This window comes from Camarhynchus parvulus, chromosome 23, assembly GCF_901933205.1.
Source record: "Camarhynchus parvulus chromosome 23, STF_HiC, whole genome shotgun sequence".
Classification (NCBI taxonomy): Eukaryota; Metazoa; Chordata; class Aves; order Passeriformes; family Thraupidae; genus Camarhynchus; species Camarhynchus parvulus.
Window position 1 is genome coordinate 3,562,852 of NC_044593.1, and position 21,498 is coordinate 3,584,349.

General features: G+C 49.0%; 1 protein-coding gene across 2 annotated transcripts; it reads left to right on the forward strand.

The window, feature by feature from the left end:
* Positions 1-10,490: 10,490 nt before the first annotated feature.
* ZC3H12A (zinc finger CCCH-type containing 12A) lies at positions 10,491-20,758 on the forward strand. 2 transcript variants are annotated; one of them, XM_030964577.1, is made up of 6 exons: positions 10,491-10,585; positions 10,730-11,173; positions 14,065-14,204; positions 15,895-16,129; positions 17,762-17,868; positions 17,974-20,758. In XM_030964577.1, exons 2-6 carry the CDS (start codon positions 10,773-10,775, stop codon positions 18,960-18,962), a joined length of 1,872 nt encoding a protein of 623 aa, XP_030820437.1. In that variant the 5' UTR covers positions 10,491-10,585; positions 10,730-10,772; the 3' UTR covers positions 18,963-20,758. The 2 variants fall into 2 exon arrangements, with proteins under 2 accessions (XP_030820437.1, XP_030820438.1); XM_030964578.1 differs by having other exon boundaries at positions 10,554-10,585; positions 10,917-11,173.
* The last annotated feature ends 740 nt before the right edge of the window (positions 20,759-21,498 follow it).

The window sequence follows — 21,498 nt, forward strand, 5'->3', positions numbered from 1 at the left end:
CAGCATTTACATACAGCCTATAAGAATCATTACATTCCCACACTGGGTTACATTTTAAACCCTAAAAACTCCTCTTTGGGCCCCTTCTGCCAAGCCAGCAGGGTCTGCTCTGAGCCTTGGGCCTGTCTGCAAGCAGAGGGTGTTGTTCCATCAAAAGGAGATCACGTTCAGCTGGCCATGCCATTGTTTTCCAGTTGTTCAGTAACTGAGGGATCTCCAAGCTTGCTTTCAGTTCAATCTCACTTATAGTTTCCATATTCTCAAAATCTTTTGCCAGGCAATCATATTGATAAGGCTTTCCTGTTTCATCTTCCCCAACAGGGTGGGATGTTCCCCACACTGACACTGTGAGCCCAGGGGGATGGATGGGCAGGGTGGGATGTTCCCCACACTGACACCGTGTCCTGGCACGGGACGGGAGCAGCCTGGGCTGATTTACTCCAGATTTGAGCTGGGAGTAAATTGGAAGGCATGAATCATCCTGACACAGCCGCTCCGGAGATGGATTACCTGCTTTGGCAGCTTGCTCCTCTCTTTCCACAGCCCTGCTTTTTTCCTCTCAGTGAAGTTTCATTTCCCAGACACAGAAGCTTCCTGCTCCATGCCCATGCCCCAGGGAGCCCTGTGTCAATCTCCAGTGCTCCCACGGGCAGGCTGGACCTGTGGCTGCCAGAGGCACTGGGTGAGTCCTGCTGGTTCCAAGTTGGTGTCCCTCTCCAGATCTGGGCTTAGGGCCCCCTCCTTCCATCTGGCACCTCCAGACTGTCAGCCACAAACAGCACTGGGCTGAAATAGTGCCACATTAGCTCTGTCTGCTATGTCAGCGGGTGCAAAGTGCACCATCTCTTTCTGCCCGGGCTGCTACGGGTGTTCAGCACATCCCTTCCCAACCTCTTCCCCCCAAGAATTGCATCTTCTTTTGTCCCAGATTGCAAGGCAAGATGTGTTCTATTTGCCATCTGTATGGCAGGTGTCTTCTGTTCAGTGGGCAGTTTGCCTTATCTCTTCGACAACTGGGGAGACACCTGCTGATAACAGCCATTGAATGTCCCTGCATGGCTGATAAGAACTACAGCATGCCATTGGGAGATGGGAGCCCAGAGGGAGGAGCCAAGCATTCCTACCCGGATAGAATCTGGAGATTCTGGAACACCAGCACGGCTTCTGCACTGGATTGCCCAGAGGAACAGCAGCTGCCTCTTCCCCTGGATCTCCAGAGGCAGAGACTGCACCTTTCTCCAGGATCCCTGCTCCAGCAGAACCACCCCTGGCACTGCAGGAGGGCTGAGCCACAATTCCAATGGGACTGCTGCCAGCACCCTGACCCACAGGGTGTCAGCTTGGGTTCTGACTCTGCCAGTGTTGGTTTAGTTCACTGCATTGTTTATTTTATCTTTTTATTTTCTTCCCTAATAAGGAACTGTTATTCCTGCTCCCATATTTTTTGCCTGAGAGCCCCTTAATTTAAAATGTATAGCAGTTGGGAGGGAGGGGGGTTACATTTTCCATTTCAAGAGAAGCTCCTGCCTTCCTTAGCTGACACCTGTCTTTCCAAACCAGAACATCTTTTAAGACTTGTAGCTGAGCAGCCACGTGCAAGGGCTGGATGGCTGCTGCCCCTCCTTGGCAAGTGACTTTTGCCTTCTCCATCTCTGTGGAAAGCAGAGCGGGAAGCAAAGGGAATAATGCTGCTCCACATTTCATTCACCAGGCAGACAGACTCTCCCACTGTGATCTCTGGGGCTCCAGCAAAGGGCAGCACACCTGAGAGAAATCTTGACTCACTTGCATGATGAGGCAGGACTCAGCCTTGCTCTGGTGCAGCAGGCCTAAATTCCCTCTTAAATATGGTCCTGACACCTTCTCACCTTAAAGAATTCAGCACTTCAACACCACAAATTATGAGCTAAACAGGCAAATAAGCCCCAGCCCCATTTTGCAGTGATTGCAGCAATCAGAGCCCAGCTCAGGTTGGTTCCCAGGGACTGTAAATCCTGAACTCTGCAGGCACAGCCCTGGTTGATGGTTGATAGCAAGTGATTAGCCCTAATTCCACTCTTCCTCTAAGATGGTTCATCTGGAGCCCCCACGGTGTTCCTGTGATCACAGCCCTGTGCAGGAGCAGCACAGGGGGCAGAGCCTGCCTCTGCTCCTGCTCAGACACCTCCAGCCTCTCCTTCCTGCTTTCCTTCTTGTCTCCAGCTTAACTTCTCCTGGAACAGATGTTTTCCTTGGTGGGAGGGGATTTGGAAGCAGAGGCCAATCTGGGGATGGAAGCAGTCCCCTCCTGAAGGGTGTTAGAGCAGCCCTGCACCCGACACAAGCTGCTGCTTTGGGGCAGGTACATTTTGGGAGCCAACTTCTCCTGCCACTCACAGCATCCAAGCCCTGGCCTGGGACATCCCCAGCTCTCCCCAAAAGCTGGCATTCCCAGACTATGTCATTCCCCAATATTCCCACCTGGCCTGTGGGGCTCTGGAGTTAACAAGCAGGTTTGTCTGCATTTATTTTTAAGAGGTGGTGGATTTTTGATCACAGCCTTGCTTCCACCCTCCTCTCCATCCCCTTCTCCAGCTTTCTTTGAACAAATCATTCCATTTGCAGAGTCCTGTTGTTTAATTTTGCCAGTTGCTGAGTCTCAACCTCCCGTTAATTGGTTTTGCCCGTCTTTGTGCATTCCGTTAAATGAGAAAATGCCACACATAAAATTTTAATTTTGAAAGCCGCCTTGTTTGTTTTATATTGAAATTACCCACGCCACGTCGGCCCACAGAAACAGACGCTTTCTCATTTCATTAAAAACTCTTTGTGATGATAAAAAAGCAGCCGAAATTAGATAAAGAGTGGTGTTTCCTTAAAGGCACATGAAAGTGAGAGAGATAAATCCCATGTATTGTAGGGATCAAATGCAGCGCAAGGCTGCGAAGTGGCGATACCACGAAGGAGGCTGTGCCAGCAGCAGTGCAGCAATAGCTCCTCTCCCAGGATGCTGCAGGCTCTGCCTGGCCTGGCCTCTGTCACCTGCGAGTGTTTCTGTCCCCTCTGTCACCCACCAGTGCTTCTGATCCCTCTGTTTGCCCCCTGGTATCTGCAATGAGGCACGCAGGAGCCTCCCAGCTGGGTGGCCCCAACCTGTGTGTCCCTAACCTGTGTGTCCCCAGCCCTGTTGATGGCTGGCAAACTGAAACCATCAAAGCACCAAGGGCAGAGGGGCCTTCTGATGCCTGGCAAGTGGGTATGGGGAAGAGGGAGCAGCTCCTTCCTCTCCAGCCTCATGTTTCAGGCCTTCTGTGTGTGCACACACAGGGGATATAACCAGCTCCTGGTGAGGGATCGTCAGAAGGACCAAAGCCCTTAATGCTTAAGTTTTAGCTTTATATTTTTCAGATTCTGTGCTGCTTTAGTGTGTACTTCTGAGCTTCATATTAAAGGATGGTAAGATTTCTTCACAGAGTAGGGAGACAAAACAATTCCTTCTCCAGCTGGGGATCAAGGCCAAATGATCCAAATCTCAGGCCCAAGAGCACAAACAACGTGGGCTGAAGAGAGAAAAACAAGCAGGATGGGACTGCATGGGCTAAAGCTGTAATTGGACAATTAACTCCAAGATGCAAATGGAGGAGAACTCATAAACGTGAGAGACCCCGTGACCAGGTGTCCATTTTGGGACCATTTTGGTTCATCTTGGGTGCAGCCCTGGCTGGGCTCTTTTGCTGCCCAAGGTGCATCCATTGAGACCTTTTAATAAATCTCTGCTTTATTCTTTAACTCTTTCTAGCCTCTCAGCCTTCACCAGGCATCACCCTCGGCAGCTTCAACAGCTGCTGGTCGTGGCACAGCAAATTTGTTGCCACCACTCTGCTGTCCCCTGCTCTGGGGCGGATGTGACCACTGAGCACGAGGGGAGCTGAGGCCACTGGAAGCTCCTGTGCCCAGGGAGGTGTTCACTGATCCCTTGGGTGCTCAGTGTTCCCGTATTTATTCTGCCCAATGGGATTTGTAAATCAGCACAAATGAAGAACAAACTTCCAGCTTCAGACTTGATTGCTTCACTTCCCTTTACATCAAAGTGAGTTTTTTCTACTTGATTTTCAATCGTCTTCAGCAGTTGCTGAATTGCTATTCAGCTTTGCACAATTTTTCCACCCGCTGCCATTTTAAAGGTCATTTAATTATTATTACAGAGAACTACAAAAAGATAGAGAATTGTTTAAATACCTTAAGGTACAACAGGTTATTGGCATGGATTTTTTATAGTCATGTTAAATGGATCAGTATTTATTGCTCAGGAGTCTTTCATTGGGCTGGTGATGCTCAGAGCAGTGAGCCAGCCCACCAGCACTGCAATGTGCTCAACCTCTCCCTTCAGGAAGAGTCAAAGACATTTCTTTGGAAATTTCAGACTCCCCATCCCCACAGCATTCCTCTCTGGGCAGCTCTGCAGACCCTCTTGCAGGACTGTGGAGATTCTGCAGCAGCCTGAAACATGTGATAACATCAAAACCCAGAAACTGAGGCTGCTGGTGAGGCACAGCACCTCCTGAGGAGTCAGAAGAGGGCCAGTGCTGTTCATGGTTCCTAGGGAGCTACTGCATGTACAGGTTTTTCCCTTAATTACATCAGTACATTAATGTGTCTGTTAAAGCAAAAGCCAGCCTCCTGTTTTCATGAAAACATATTTTCTACCAAAATGCAATTGTTTTCTACCAAAATGGGCAACTTTCCACCCTCACAGAAACACTGCATGGAGCAGGGAGGAAGAGAAGGAGGTGCTGCTCTTCTTGGTTTGTAAAGATTGCAGGATTGCAAACAGGGACAGGGGTGAGGCACACCAGGTCCACCTCCTGCTCTGAGCAATCAGAATTTGGTGTAGTTACTGTAGAGAGAATTTAAGATTATAAACCTAAGGACAAGTTTTCATTTCTGCACATCAGATTGGACAGACAAGCCCAGCAAAGAACTTGGGTTTGTCAGCAGAACTGGAAGAGGCATTAACCAGCCTTGGCCAATCATTAATTGCTGCTTTCAACTGCTTTCTGCATCTCATCATCATTCTCATCCCAAATGCTCTTTCCACAAAGCTGAGACAATAAATCTGAACATTTAGACTAAGCTGTAAAGCCTCGCTTAGGCCTCTAGGTGGAAGGCTGAGAAAGCAAATCTGATTCTTGGGAAAAGGGGTAGTTGTCCCAAAGAGGAAAACAAACTTGCAATCCCTTCTTTGCCCCTTTTCTTGATGTCAGCTGTGAATCAGGTGTGTGGGCTTGGGAGGATGTTAAGACTGGCAAGGTCTTAACTGAAACTGTCTGACAAACAGACCTCAGATCCCACACACTGAATATTGTGTCTCTCGAGCCTCCGCTCCAGAAGCTGTTTTGCAATAAATGCATCACTCCTGCACACGGTTGTGTAAAAGTGGAAAGACAGGCTGGGGCCGGGCTGGGCTCTCCCGTGGCACAGCAGGGGGACCGGGATTTTGGCTGGGGGTGGCAGTGGCTCCAGGCTCCAGCCGCAGCATCCTGAGTTCCGCGCTGTGCCAGGGCAGCTCCTGCGGCCCGGCCGGCGCACAAACAAAAAACAAACCCACAGCTCCGGCTCTGCTGCAGCCCCACAGGAGCTCCACACGCCTCGCAGCGGGGAAATCCCCAGCCAAGGGAGCGAAAGCACGGTGTTGCCTCACTCCGCTGGGTGTTCCCGGAGCAGGAGGGGAGGCCGGGGCTGCTCGCTGGGCTGCGCGGGGACACAACTGCAGCGAGGGCTGCTCCGTCCGATCCGCACGGCTCAGCCCCGCTGCCCGGCACGGCTCTGCCCGGCACGGCTCAGCCCGGCACGGCTCAGCCCCGCTGCCCGGCACGGCTCAGCCCGGCACGGCTCAGCCTGGCACGGCTCAGCCCGCTGCCCGCACGGCTCAGCCCCGCTGCCCGGCTGCGAACCTTTGCCCTGCTCCGTGGACAGGCTAGCACCTTCACAGGTGGAGCCGGAGCAGGTGGGAAGCACCTCCTGGCCCCTGCCTGTCACCCCCGAGTCACAGCGCACCGGCCGCTGGCGCTGACATCACGGCAGCGGCGGGCGGGGCTGCGGCTGTTAGTCTATGTGTCTGTGTGTCCCGCTGACACACATCCGTCTCGTCCCGCGGGACGCTGCCCCACATTGCGCAGGCCGGCGGGCAGCGGCACGGCTCCCACGGGCACACGGACCCCATGACCCCACGGACCTCATAACCACACAGACCTCATGACCCCATGGTCCCCATGACCACATGGCCCCCATAAGTACACAGACCTCATAACCCCATGGTCCCCATGACCACATGGCCCCAATAAGTACACAGACCTCATAGCCACACGGCCCCCATGACCACATAGCCCCCATGACCCCACAGCCCCCATGACCCCACGGCCCCCATGACCCCACAGCCCACTGCTGCTCTGCTTTTCCATTCCTTAGGAAAAAAACCGCTTCCCAGATGGATGTGACTTCTTAGGAGGTATTTGCTTAGCAATAGGCATAAATCTTCTGCTCTTCACATCGGTCTGGGTGAGATAAAATATTCTGTGACTGTCTATTTAAACATCTTATGTTAATACCATGAAGTGTTTGTTCAACTTTTATTATTCTTTTAGTTCTGAAGTCGCGAATGCTCCCAGGCATGTCAGAGTACAGCAAATCCAGAGCTGCAGACACTGCATGCAAACTAACCTGGGGCTGAGCAGGCAGGGATATTTCTGGACAAGGGGACCACTGACATTTTCTGGCAGAGAGGCCGCAGCTGGGAAGAGCTGAGCAAAACAGTAAATGCTGCTGTCACAGCCCCTTGCGCAATCGCTCGGTTTTCCCCAATTATTTTTTACTTGAATTTGTTGCTTCTCTCTGCTCTTGATCTAGCTGCTGGAAAGCTGAGGTTGCCTGGTGAGCCAGGAGTGCTGCTTCAGAATGGAGAGGGTGCTGCTGGAGTGTGGATGCTCTGGGTGCTGCTGCTGGGCACGATGCTGTGGGATGAGGTGATCACAAAGGGAAAATATCACCAGATATTGAACCCCTGATGCAGCCTGGGCAGGGACAGTGGGACTGTTCCCCCTGGCTTTGGCACAGGGGTGTCAAGGAACTGCTTTCAGCTGAAAGCCCAGGTGATGGTAAGGCTTTTCTGCCTCTGTCACTCCAGCCCTCATTAATGACAGATTTATAGCCCAAAAGGCTGTCAAAGGACAGCTCTTTTCCTTGACAAAAGTGCATGAGAAAAAATTGTCAGGGTGTGCCCAATCCATCTGTCATTGAGGAGATAGGCTCATCCTATAACTTAATGCCATCAATCACTAAGACCAAAGGTAGAGATCAAGGCTGCTTACTCAGAGGAGTACCTAAGGCTGTGTCTAGTCAGGCACACAGTGACAGCCAAATAAATTTCCTTGGTATGGTCCCTGGGGAGCTTGTACTCTCTTCCAGAGCTCAGAAACATGCCTGCTCTGCAAGGAGCCCTCGAGCTACTCGGGGAGTAGTTACTCTGCAGAGTGCTTACAAGGATCTCCTTAAAGCCCATGGAATAAGTTCAAAATAGAATGTTTCAGAGAAAAATCCATCTGCTTATCTGCAGCTGCATAGGAATCCCATACTTGTGGGTGAAGGCAGCACTGGGAGGACCACAAGCAATGTGACAAAGACTGCAGGTATACAGGCTCCAAATGTGAGTTCTGCACACTCTTGATAAGCTCCTCCTCTACTCCTCCCTTCCTACATTTTCCTTTTTTCTGAGAAGAGCTGAGCTTTGTTTCTCCTCTGGAATCACTACAGCACACAGCACCAGGGTCTGGAGGCCAGGAGCTCTTGCCCAACACAAGAATGGGAGGAATCTTCCCTCAGTGCCTCATGGCACTGGGCATGTGTCCAGCCTGGCTTTGCTCAGCTGGCAGCTTTCCCTGCAGCAACCTGTGATGGTTCTGCCACCAGACCCTTGTTCATCAAGGCCAGTCAGAGCAGCAGATCTCTCAAGTGGCATCTCCATGAACCTGAGTGGCTGCACTGTAAAAACAACCATAAAGGGATGTTGCTCAGCTTTGCTTCCAGCATTACTGCTCAGCTGTCCTCGTGAGGCATGATAACCCTCTTCCAAAGAAAGGGATTAAATCATCATTTGTTTTCCCTTTCTTTCCAGAATGTGCTGAGTCCTCTGTAATAAATTATACTGCTTGCTGTAAAACAAACCCAGAGGCAGCTCTGTGAGCCTCTTCAGTTGCAGGTGATGGGAGAATTCAGTTCATCACTAGAAGAACCCGTCGGTGAGTGCAGTGAGATCAGCCATCAGGCCACTCCACAGATGAGCAATGCATTGAGGACACCAAAGCTGTTGGAAACACACAGATCCCAAGGCAGCCAGTCCCAGCCCTGTCAGCTCCCTGAGAAGCTGAGGAATGAGCTCAGCTTGGAGCAGGTGCCTTAGTAGATCACTCATTTCTCAGGGTTTGTCTATACAGGATTCTTAAGAAAATTAAATTGAATTAACTAATTCTAAAGTAGAACATTAAAATTCTGCATAAAATTCTCATTCAGAATTAAAGTGGCCTTAATTCAGTTTAATTTACTCCCAAATGCTGCTAAATAAGGCCATTTAAGTTGTCTTTAATTAACATAACGGTCCCACATAGGCTTTTATAAATGAGATTTAATTAGCCCTTTTTTAGAAGTGAGTTAGCTGCCTTGAGCTTCCATAGGGAAGCAGCCAGGTCCAGGGCCACTTTCCTGACAGGGCTCCTGGTTGTGGCAGGTTAGCAGGAGTTGCAAAGAGCTGGCATCACCTCCCAAGGAACTGGCACAAGGCCAGCTTCTTCCCAACCAGCAGATAATGAGAACCTTGAATATTAACTATTTTGGCTGTGTTAAATGCAGGAGTGGGAGATGAAAGGCTCTGCCAGAGGATGAGCTCTTCCTTTAAAATGTGGGACATGGGGGTGGTAATCCCTAGGAAAATGTGACATCAAGATTTTGAGGACTTGTTCATGAACAAGGAACCAGGTTGGAGGAAAGTCAGCAGAGAAGGGGATGGAGGTGGAGGACAGGCAGGGACTGACCCCATCCATGGGCTCCTGCTGTCATAGAGCACTTTGGGGTCCCCACTGCCCCTGGATGCTATAGTTCCTTTTTTGCACACCAGAATTCCCAGCTCAGCAGGATGAGATGCAGCTGGCTGCTCTTAATGACCATCCTGAGAGCATCTGGCCCTGTCCTCCTCTCGGTGTCACAGGTTCCTCCTTGGAACAGCCCAGGGCTTTCTTGTGCTCTGGTGGGGACTTTCCATCTCTTTCCTGTGGCCTGTCGCAGAGGGACAGAGCCTCAAGCCAGCTAACAGCCTGTCCCACCACAGAAAGGGCAAGATGCAGCTGCCCTGCTGTGGGCACAGCACTGTATCATCATCATCATCATCATCATCATCACTGCCTGGAGGTGGAGAGCCTCAGTGCATCCACAATCCCAGCAAAGTTCTGTGAATCTTCATATCCTCAGAAGCTGCAGCTTCCACCATAGCCCTTGCACTACCAAAATAAGAGGAGTACTGTTCAAAGCAGTTTGCAGCTGTGGAAAAGAAAAAAAAAATAGTCAAAATCACCCATGAGGAGCTCTGAGGTGTGACTGGCACGTGACTCCCTCTGACTTTTTGGGAGGAGAAGCCAACAGCCTCCCTCTCTCCTGGCTTCTCTTTCACCAAATTGGAGCCATGTGGCTGCTGCCACTGCTTTGCATAAATCAGGAGATTCAGCTTTGTTCCTCTTCCTTGGGCTATGTCCTATAGGAAGTACGTCTGTGGCCATACTTTCTGGTGCAATAGACTTTAGCCTGGAAGCAAAAGCACAGAAACAATACTAAATTCATGCTGACTGGAGTAGATTCCAAGGGAAAGAAGTGTTGGGAAAGCACCTACTTAAGAACTGAGTAAGGATTATCTCTGATCTGAATCTCGCTGTGTGTGTGTGTTACTGTTGAGCACACAGTGCGGTTTCAGACAGGGCCAGAGACAAGGAAAAATGATTGTTTCGAGGTAACCACAAGGAAGATGAATGCAAATGCATTCCTGTAACTGGGAGAGTTCCTCGCTCCTGAGCTGGGCTCCGGTACATGGCCTGGGGGAAGCAAATTTGCAACTACCTTCATTAAATTGTTTAGGCATGATTAATCAGAAGTCAGAGATGTGAAGTTTTTGCACGTTTCACAACGTAGATTTTAACCCCTGCATTTCCATACAGGTGCGGTTTAGCGCTTGGCAAGGCACAGGCACCGGTGGGCGACAGATGTTTCCTGCCAGCGCCTATCTCCTCTACACGGCCACGTTGATAAACCACCAGTGGCTGAATCACGGCCACCTGCACCGCTGGGACCCAGGCGGCACAAGGAACGCGTGTCACGGAGCCACGCCCGCGGCGACAGCCCGGCAGCACGGAGAGCGGGGCGGGCCGAGCCGGGCCGGGCATTGGCTGCGGTTCCACCCCTCGCTCTGCGCTTCCGCCCTGCGCACTCTCCGGTATAAATATGCGGCCGCCGCCCGCCCTACTCCGGCCCCATGGAGAGGCAGTGGCAGCTAGGCGGTGGCTGCGGTCCGGTGAGCGCGGGGGGCTCGGGGCGGGGGTTCGGCCGGCAGCGGGGCTGGGGTTGGGGTTTGGCCAGGAGCGGAGCGGGGACCGAGGTTCGGCCGGGAGCGGGGTCGGGCTGCGGGGCCGCTACTAACGCCTCTGTCGCCCCGCAGTTCCCGGCGGCGAGCGGACCCTGCGAGTCCCCCGCCGGGAGCCATGAGCGCGGGCAGCGTCGCCCCGGGCTGGCCTGAGGCGCTGCCGGCCGCGGCCCGGCCCGCAGCGGGGATGAGCGGCAGCGAGAGCCCCGAGGGGCCCGGCGACGGCCCCGAGCTGCAGCTGAAGGTGGATTTTTTCCGCAAGCTCGGCTACTCCTCGGAGGAAATCCGCGTCGTGCTGGAGAAGCTGGGCCTGGGCGCCGACACCAACACGGTGCTGGGGGAGCTGGTGAAGCACGGCCCGGCCGAGCGGGACGGCCCCGAGGCCCCGCCCGAGCCCGCCGAGGCCCCGCTGGTCCCTCGGGGCGGTGCCGGCAATAAATCCCCCGCGCCCGGCCCCGAGGAAACGGAGAGCGACAACCTGAAGCCCATCGTGATCGATGGCAGCAACGTGGCCATGAGGTGCGTCCGGGGTGGGCACGGGGCTGTCGGGTGTGAGCTCTGCCAGGGCTCGGAGGTGAAAAGCTGTGAGTGCCACGCTCAAGGCAGCCGTGCTGGGAACGGGGCTGGTAATATTTTCCAAAGTTCCTCTCCGACACACGAGGACGAGCATCACGGTTGCATTTGCGGGCCCGTCTTGCCACGGCTCTGCCCGCTCAGAGCCGCCAGTCACGGGGCGATGGTGAGGGCAGCAGTGCTTCCTTTGAAACAAACGCTTCCTCTTGGGCTCTGGCAATGAGGGGATAACTGAAGAGACGTTGTCCTCTCAACTAGTGGCTTTGTGTAAGTTTCCGTAGCAGGAAGTTGCTCAATAAATAATTACAGGGTTAATTAGAGAAGGCTTTGTAATATGGAGCTCCATTGGAGGCTTGTCTCCGAATTGTGCCTCTTGTATATTGGTGAATTTCTGTTCAAGGTAGAGAGTGATGAGATGTCAGAGGTGGCACCAAGGCAGGGCTGTGACTCATCCTCAGCGTTTCACATGTCCCAGCGTTGCTGGAGCAAGCTCTGTTGGACACTGACCAGAGCCCCCAGTACCCATGAAGCATTCAGAATCTCAGGGCTGGATATTTATTGGTGTGATGTTCACATTTTCACCCTGACTTTTGCTCCTGCTTTGGTGAGCATTGCTTGCCCTCGCCCCACCCCCAGCAGTGTGTTCCTCACCTCTGCATAGCAAACTCTTGAAATTTAACGCACCAGCTTCTGAACTGGGTCCTGAAAGTTTTTTTCTGTTGTAGCTCAGACGCTGCTTCCTTTGTTGTTTATGTTTGTGTATGCAGACTTTATAAAAAATAACCCTGGGTGCGGGTGGAGCTGCCATGTCGGTTGCAGTAGGTTTGTCTGAGGTGAAAGTGCTGCGTGGAGGTTTGTTTGCAGGTGTGGTTTTTGCCAAGCCCTGGCTGACAGTTCTGAGAACAGAAAAGATGGGGCACAGGTGAGCCTCGGAGCGAATGAGGAATGGTGGTGGCAGTGGAACAGGGCCAGGGGAGTGAAAGCTATGCCTGGCACCCCTGAAGAGACCCTGCCCTAGTTCCTACCCTCTCCACGGCTCTGGGAACACTGTGGAAAGTGACCTATTGTGAGCCCAGGCTGATAAGTGACTCTGGCAACAAAGTTTACCTTGGATAAGTGCTTGGGCTTTAACAGCAGGATTGGCCGTGTTTGTTAGTGAGGAGCCTCTTAGTGGTGAAAGTTACCCCAAAATGCAGAGGGGAAATCACAGCAGCCGTGAGTCAGGGCAGGCCAGAGCCCAGGGTCTGACATGAGAGAAGCAGTCTGGCTTTTTTAAGCAATTCACTAGAAGGGGAATTCCATTCTGAAACTTCCTGTATTGATGGTGTGATGTTCCCTGCTGATTCATTTGCAGTATGTACAGCGGCCTCCCTCAACAGCTCTTGACAAACTTATGCAAATCATAGTGGAAATTAGCTTTTACTTCCTTCTAAGGGAATTTTTCCTTGGCTGCTGCCAAATCAGATCAGCCCAATTAGCTGCCTTCTGGAGGTTTGAGGTTGGTAGCAGAGACTCAAAAAATAAAAACAACCAACAACCCAAAACAAAGACAAACCAAAAAAATCCACCAAAAAGGATTTGTTTTTCAGACTTATCTCTAAAAAATTGTAGTAACCTGTGCCTGGCTATTTATAGCTAAATCCATTTGATATTGGAGAAAACTTTTAGAGCATCTTCTGATGGTGATTTTCAGCCTTCTGTAATATAGGATTCTTATTGAAGGTGTGTTAGGTGTCTCTAGGTGTTAGTTCTGTTGCCAAGTGTTTAATTCTTCTAGAATAAGTACTTTTGTACAGCTCTTCAACTTCCTTTGTAGTTTCAAAGAAAGGGTGAGGCTGGGAGGGGAACTGAAACCTCTCTGTAGTGGTGCTGCAACAGTGCCATTGCAGGAATGGCTCTGGTGAGGGGTGGTGGGGGCTGAAATGCCATACAGGTGCTGGTGGAGGGAGGAAGATTTGGGACAGGAGGAAAACCTTCCTGAGTTGTGAGAGCAGTTCCCCTTTTGGTGTAGTGCATTGTCACAGAACATGGGCAGTTGGATCCCCACAGTGACATATCGGGCTGGAATAGAAGTGTTGGAAGCTTGCCAAAGCCACTATCAGCAGAAGAGCTGATTGCACTGTAAATACTAATGCTTGTAAAACAGGAGGGGTAGTTTTCTCCTAGAAGTTCTGGAAACTTATTGATATGACCTAATGAATAATTAAGAAGCTTTTTGCATCACTACGTGGCTTCTGACAAGGTTATCAAACTTTCTTCTCCAATTGCCATGAGCTGTTCTCTCATCCAGCCCTGATGACAGGAAATGATGCCATTTTGTGCAAATAGTGCATTTGTAGATGAGGTTTGGAGCCATCATGGAATGAATCATCTTTCCTTGAGATGAGAGTGCATATAAAATACCTTGTTTTGCTGAAGTGATCAGAACAAGTTTGCAAGCAAAGGCCCAGTGAGGGTGCAGTGCACCCTGGCAGGAAACAGTCACTGGCATTAGCTGTCAGAGTAGCAAAAAGGGGTTTTAGGTCACATTGTGCTCTGGGCTAAAAATAACCATCAGAAGGCTTGAAGCAGAGACTGTTTCAGCGCAGCTGCAACAGTTCCAGCTGCTGCCTCCCTCCCTCCCAGTGAGTATTTGGGTGTTTACTGGTATCCTGAGGTGCTGACACGAACGGGGGTGCTGGGCAGGTCTGAGTGAGGGTGTTGTTACACAAGACCAGCATCTGTGTTTGCTGCCTGTGCTCCTCAACCCTTCGCTGAAGCTTGTCCTAATTGCCAGCTCCCTTTGCTCTGTGCACTGAATCATGAAGGGATTAAAGTCTTAATTTTCTCCTTTGCAGCCATGGGAATAAAGAAGTGTTCTCCTGCCGAGGTATCCTGCTGGCTGTCCAGTGGTTTTGGGACAGGGGACACAAGGATATTACAGTCTTTGTGCCATCGTGGAGAAAGGAGCAGCCCCGACCAGATGTACTCATAACAGGTATGAAAATATGGAAACCAAAAGCAGCTTTTCAGGCTGACTGCTCTGTCACTTAGTGAGCTTGCAGAGTTCTGGCTAAGTCAGTAATTAACTTCAGAATGGAAAGTCTGAGTAGTAGGAGCTGAACTGACCGGGGAGTATTAGTCATTAACTTCTCCCCTAAGCCAGCTTTTGCCTGAATCAGTTGGAAGAATTCAGAAAACAAGGAATGTAATACTGCTCTACTTCCTAACTTCTTGTCTTTTATTTCTTGATATTTTTCCTTTTGCAGGGACACGCTTTGTATTTAACTGAAGCATATTTAGCCAGAATTATTCAAATTGAGGGGAGCTTGCAGAGAGCTGAGATTTTTAATAACTCAGAACAGTGATGAGCAGGACTGAATGTAGTCTAGGCTGTGGAGAGGCAGAATAAATGTTTTTATTTACAACGTCTTGTATTTGTGGGGTTCCCAGACGAAGGGAGGAATGATGAATCTGACTCCATGTTCTTGAAGGCTAATTTATTATTTTATGATACTATATTGCATTAAAGACTACTATACTAAAAAAAGGATACAGACAGTAAGCTAGAAAGATACTAATGAATCTGGTGACTCTCTCTACAGTGTCTGACACAGCTTGGCCCCAGTTAGCCAATAAGTTAAAATAATTCCCAGCAGAAACAATGAAACAATCACCTGTTGGATAAACAATCTCCAACCACATTCCAAAGCTGCAAAACGCAGGAGAAGCAAATGAGATGATGTTGTTTCCCTTTTTCTCTGAGGCTTCTCAGCTTCCCAGGAGAGAAATCCTGGGCAAGGGGATTTTTCCAGAAAATATGGCTGCCATGATAATGCTATTTCATCTGCGTGAAGGGCTGTGCAGGTGTGTCACTGTCACATTTTCCAAAAAAATCCCTTTGCCAGGATTTTCTTCTGGGAAGCTGAGAAGCCTCAGCTTCTCCTGTTTGGCTGCTTTGCAATGTGGTCTGGAGATCGTTTATCCAATGTGTGAATTGTTTTTACTTAATGACCAATCACTACCAGCTGTGTCAGACTCCACGGAGTCAGTCATGAGTTTTTCATTATCATTCCTGTTAAGCCTTCTGTCTGTATCTTTATTCTTTAGTATAGTTTTAGTATAGCATTCTTTAATATAATATAGTATGAAATAAAGAGAGAAATTAAATAAAAATTAAAAAGCAAAATCAAATATTAAAAAGAAAAATATATAAATTTTAAATTTTTTATTTTATTTTTGTATTTTAGTTTTTATTTGATAACATATACTTTATATATGAATAAAAATAATACAATAAAATAAAATAATGAAATAAAATAATAAAAATTAAAAATAAATAATAAAATTAAAAAATAAATATTAAAGAATATAATATAAAAGTAATATTAAAAATATAAAAAATAAAATCATATACAAGTAATATAGAAATAGAAAATTATTAAATGATATTATAATAATATAGAAATATAAAATAATATAAATGATAATATAGAAATATAAAAATTAAATAAAAATTAAAATAATATTAAAAATTAAAAATATAATATAGAAATATAATATAAAAATATAATATTGAAATAAATTAGCCTGCTGATATCAACAGAGTCAGGTTCACTCATCTCTTCCCTTGCCCTGGGGACCCCACAAGTAGCACCCGGGTGTGCTGACAGCTGTGTTTGCTCCAGACCAGTACATCCTGCGTGACCTGGAGAAGAAGAAGATCCTGGTGTTCACCCCGTCGCGGCGCGTGGGCGGCAAGCGCGTGGTGTGCTACGACGATCGCTTCATCGTCAAGCTGGCGCACGAGTCCGACGGCATCGTGGTGTCCAACGACACCTACCGCGACCTGCAGAGCGAGCGGCCTGAGTGGAAGAAGTTCATCGAGGAGCGCCTGCTGATGTACTCCTTTGTCAATGACAAGTAGGGCTCCTGCCTTCTGTTTTTAGCTTGTATTTTTTTATTTCTTGTACAGCGTCAGTGCATGACTCTGAACTCCATATGGAGTGTTAGTAAGCTCTCGTCACATGTTGGTCAAATCTTGTATTTGCAGGGTTCCCAGACAAAGGGATGCATCTGACTCCGTGTTCTTAGAAGACTTTGTATTTAACTGAAGCATATTTAGCCAGATTTTTTAAAATATATTTTAATATAATTTTAAAAATTTTAAAATTTTTATGTATTTTTTTATATTTTAATATAATATTTTAAGCATATTTAGCCATAATTGTTTTCAGTTATTCAAATTGAGGGGAGCTTGCAGAGAGCTGACATTTGAATAACTCAGAACAGCGATGAGCAGAGCTGAATACAGTCTGGGTTGTGGAGAGACAGAATAAATGTTTTTGTTTATTTGTAATGTCTTGTATTCGTGGGGTTCCCAGAGTAAGGAAGGAATGATGCATCTGACTCCATGTTCTTAGAAGGCTAATTTATTATTTTATGATCTATATTATATTAAAGAATACTATACTAAACTGTATTAAAGAATAGGGAAAGGATACAGACAGAAGGCTAAAAGATACTCATGAATCTCTTGACTCTTTCTCCAGAGTCTGACACAGCTTGGCCATAATTGACCAATAAGTCAAAACAATTCACATGAAACCAATGAAACAATCTCCAACCACCTTCCAAAGCAGCAAAACACAGGAGAAGCAAATGAGATCATATTGTTTTCCTTTTTCTTTGAGGCTTCTCAGCTTCCCAGAAGAGAAATCCTGGGCAAGGGGATTTTTCCAGTAAATATGATGGTGACAATCAGACAATCCAAATCCTTCTGGGCCTGAGGACCAAGGACACCCTCTGCCTCAGGCCCTGAAAAGTATAAACAAAATTGAACTGGGGCAGGGGAGCAAACTGGGGAATATAAGTTCATTATCTGAAACTGTAATTGGACAATTAACCCCTGATGTGCAAATAGACCAAACTTAATCTGAAAAACTCATGACCATGGTCCATCTTGGGTGTAGCCTGTGTGAGGCTTTTGCACTGCCCAAAGTGTACCTGTTGAAAGCCTTTAACAAATACCCACTTTATTCTCCTAACTCTAGCTAGCCTCTGTTTTAGGGAGCCACTCCACAGCATCATGATCACATTTACCTGGGCTTTTAAGAAAGATTTGTGTGAACACACTGCCTTGTTCTAATGAAGCAATAGCAAGTGATGCATGAGAAGAGCAAAATGCTAGTGAAGAAATAATGAAAAGCTGTAGGATACAAAGCCAAAAGGAGTTGGTGGCATCCCAGTAGCTGCTCCTAATTTGGAGCTAGAGCTCCAAGGAGAGCTTCAGGGTGTGATTTCCTCACAGGACAATTGTTTGCAGCAGGTAGTAATTCTGGTCGACAGTCAGGCATTGAGCCTCTTCTATGCCTGAAGGAAGCATTTTGTGCTGGTGTGGACTGGGTGGCAGGAGGATTATCTCTGCAGGAAATGGGAGAGCTTTGTAGGGCTGACAGAGCTTTTGATCTTCAATGATATGGGAGGCTTTGAGTAGAAACCAAACCTCAACTCAGAAAAGTGAACTGCTTCTGACTGAAATTTGTTTCTCTTTAGGTTTATGCCTCCAGATGATCCCTTAGGGCGTCATGGCCCCAGCCTGGATAACTTCCTCAGGAAGAAACCTGTAGTTCCAGAACACAAGAAACAGCAGTGCCCTTATGGTAAGACCTGCCCTTCTTAATGTGAAGAACAAGGTGCCTGTGCAAGTGTCACTCATAATCTAGTGAAATCCAGCTGGTCATTTCATGCTCTGGCTTTCCTTACAGGGAAAAAATGCACTTATGGAATTAAGTGTAAGTTTTACCATCCTGAAAGGATCAACCAGCCGCAGCGCTCGTTAGCTGATGAGCTCCGTGCCAATGCAAGGCTGTCACCAACCAGAAGTACCAGTGCCAAGGAGGAGAAGAAGGGGAAACGGGGCTCCCAGCCAGAGCTCTTGTGCTCTGTGCCCACAGAGAGTGACAAAAGCTCTGTACAGAAGGTCTCTGCAGAGAGGAAGAGCTTGGCCCACAAAGCCAAGCCCAGTGACGTTGCGCTTCAGGCCAAAGGCTGTGTGTCAGGCACTGTCTCCCCTGACAGATACCAGCAGCCTCCCATGGATTCTCTGTCTTACATCTCTCAGGAGCATCTCGACTCGGGCATTGGCTCTCTGGAGAACCAGCTGTCTGACATGTGGCCTCACAGATGTACCAGTCACTGTGACCATTCCCACACGGAGCAGGTGCCCGTCTGCACCTGCGGCAGGCAGAGACCCATCTACCCACATTCCCCCAGCTTAGAGCAGAACGGTTTGCTCCCTTACAACCACAGCTCCCACAAATCCTCTTCCTCTGGTGCTAGCTTCTTGCAGTACAGCCCTGAGATGCCTCGCTCAGGGGCACCCCACTCTTTCTCAGGCTTTGGAGTGCCCGTGGGTGCAGCAGGGCAGTACAGCCTGCCCGGTGAGTTTGGTGCGGCCCTGCCGCGCTCGCGGGAGTTCTGGTCCGAGCCCTACCCCCTGCCCCAGGTGAGATCCCCCGGTGTGCCCGGCCCTCACCCCGTGCACGGGGCCCCAGGGCCGCCCTATGGGGACTCAGGGCCCTGGGCTGCCCCGGAGCAGTTTGCTGAGGAGAGGGCCAGCGTGCACGTCAAGCTGTGCGGCATCTTCCACCCGCACCTGGTGGATGCCGTGATGAGCCGCTTCCCGCGGCTGCTGGACCCCCAGAGGCTGGCAGCAGAGATCCTCACCTACAAGGCCCAGAACCCGGGTGTGTGAGGGAGGTGCTGAGGGCAGGCAGGTGTGGGGAGGAGCTGGAGGGGCTGGGTTTGCCTCTGCAGCTGCCACAGGTGCCTTCTGAGTGCTCCTTATTCCTTTGGAAGGGCTGGGTTCCAGCTGGAGGCTGGGTGCCAGAGGTGATGTGCTCACAGCAAATGCTGCTCCAGCTATGACCATGTGCTTGTGGGAGAGGTGAGAACACCTCAGCATCCCACTTTCCCCAGGGGCAAAGCAGGAGGGGAGGCTGCAGCTCTGGAGCAGGGCTATTCCTTAGGGGTTCATGGGAGTCTGGCACTCCTGAACCCTGAACTCCTGCAGTTATCCATAAATGGATGTGAGAGAAGTGGGTGCTGCCTTTGTAGTGGTCTAAGGCCAGTTTCTGAGGATCCAAATGCCTTGCCAATGCTGTTGTTGGGTCCTGACTAAGCCTCTTTACTAAATCCCACCATTCAGATCTGTAGCAAATATTGGGTTATAAATGTCATCTGGATCTGGATTTATCTGACTGGTTTTACTGGTGCACTTCTTGAATGATGTTTTCCACACCCCTCCCACCTCAGGTGATCTTGCTGAGGTAATTGTGCCCCATGGACCACAAGTGCTTGGTGAGTCCTTGCTCTGAGGAGTGGCTGGACACTGCTCCAGAGCTGTGTGTGAGTTGTGTGTTGGGTATGTGCTGACAGCTGCAGTGTCAGAGCAGGTGGTGGGTGAGCTGAGCATGCTGTGAGTGCTGCTCTGGAACTGTCTCTGTCCCAGGCTGGCTCTGTACAGCACTGACAAGGATTTATTATGTGCCTTTTGCTTTCAGACAGCAATAGAATAGCTGCAGTCACATCTGGACTGCTGCCAGGGGCCTTCCTGAGGAGTCTTTAATATTTTGTGTTGTAAAGCTGTTGCTTCCTCTTCTTCCTCACCAATATTCCCCTGTCCCCTTTGGCTGTGCCCAACTAGAGCAGCATCCAGAATTGTAGAAGAAGAATTATTTGGCAAGACTGTTTCTGTTTCATTTCCCTCTTACTCTGAAAGATGTTTTCTATTGTAGGTACTGTAAGAGATTTTAAATATACAAAACCAATTGCTGTAGTAATTGTTTCTGGTCCTGCAATTTTGCTGTGCAAGGGATGCAGAAATGCTCCTGGCGCTTGCAGGCCAGAAGCAGTTGATTTGTTGATACACATTGTATCTGTGTGTGTTGTTGTTTTCTAAATACAATACGCCCTTCTGTGGTCAAACCAAGGTTATTGAGTGGCAAATGAGGAAGGGGAGAGTGGAAGGCAGCTGGTCCTGAAGCCCTCCTGGGAGCAGGGTTGTCTGTTCCTGCTCTTCCCTCTGCTGTCCAAGGAATGACCTGCCCAGACTGGCACCATGTGCCATGAGACCACAGGGAAACAGGAACCTGTATACCTGGTTAATAATGATACATTACAAATTAGTAATGTTTCATGTTAGTAAGCAAAATGCTTCTTAATTTTAAAGTAACCTGATACTTTGCATATTTGTAAATTACAGATAAAATGGTTTTTAATGGTACTGTTCAGCACCTTGCTGCTTGCAGTTTTTAATCAATGCTGTTCTCACCTCAGCCATGTGTGACTTGGCAAGGTGGGTTTGGGTTTCTGGTGGAATGCTGGTATCTGCTGCCTCTCTTGCAATGAGAAGATTTAATATTTTGTACTCCCCAGATGACACTTGCTGAACTTTCTGTATCGCTCTGCAGTATAGCCATGTACTGAATAGCCATGTGACAGCCCTGGCAAAGAAAAACTGTGTTATATAAATAAAAACTGCTGAGTTGACATATTTGGTCTCTGGTGGCTTTGTGAAGAAACATTCAACATTTTGATTGGCTTTTCAGGGAAGCCAGAGAAATGATCCTTCCTCCCTGGGGTTCCTCTGACTGGCTTTGATCTCTGTGTGCAGTCTGAGGCTGGTTATTGACAGGCTGTTAATCGATGCAGTGACACCAAAACATCCATGTGCTGTGGCAGATAAGGGCATGAGCAGTGTCTGCTGCTGATTTGGCTTCCCTGGGGTTGCTCAGTGCCCAGGGCAGGTGGGGTAGCAGCAATGCTGGCTCCCACTCAGCACCACAGTGTGGGTGCCTCAGGTGCTAAAGCAGCATTTTTTGCCATTGAAAGCAGCAGAACTGCCACACTCCTGGCAATTTTGGAATCAGCATGGACTGCGTTTGGCTTTAAGGGGCAATTCCACAGTACAGCCTGGAAATAAATACATATTTTATCCAGTTACAGTACATCTGTGACAGATGTTAAGTGTGGAATATGTGAATGGTAACACGTCCAGGTTTTGCTCTGAAGATTTGTTATGGACTGGAAGTGCAGCAGGAATATCAGTGCTCACCTTGTGGAGTAAGGATCTTCCCCTCCCACCTGCTCCACAGCAGCACAGCATGTTCTTATCTCACTGGTTAAATAACTTTATGGTCTGCATTGAAACTTGTGCTCTTCATTTACCACAGGGCACGACTCTGTAGTTAATGAGAAACCAGGGAGGCAGGTGCTCCCAGGGACCAGCT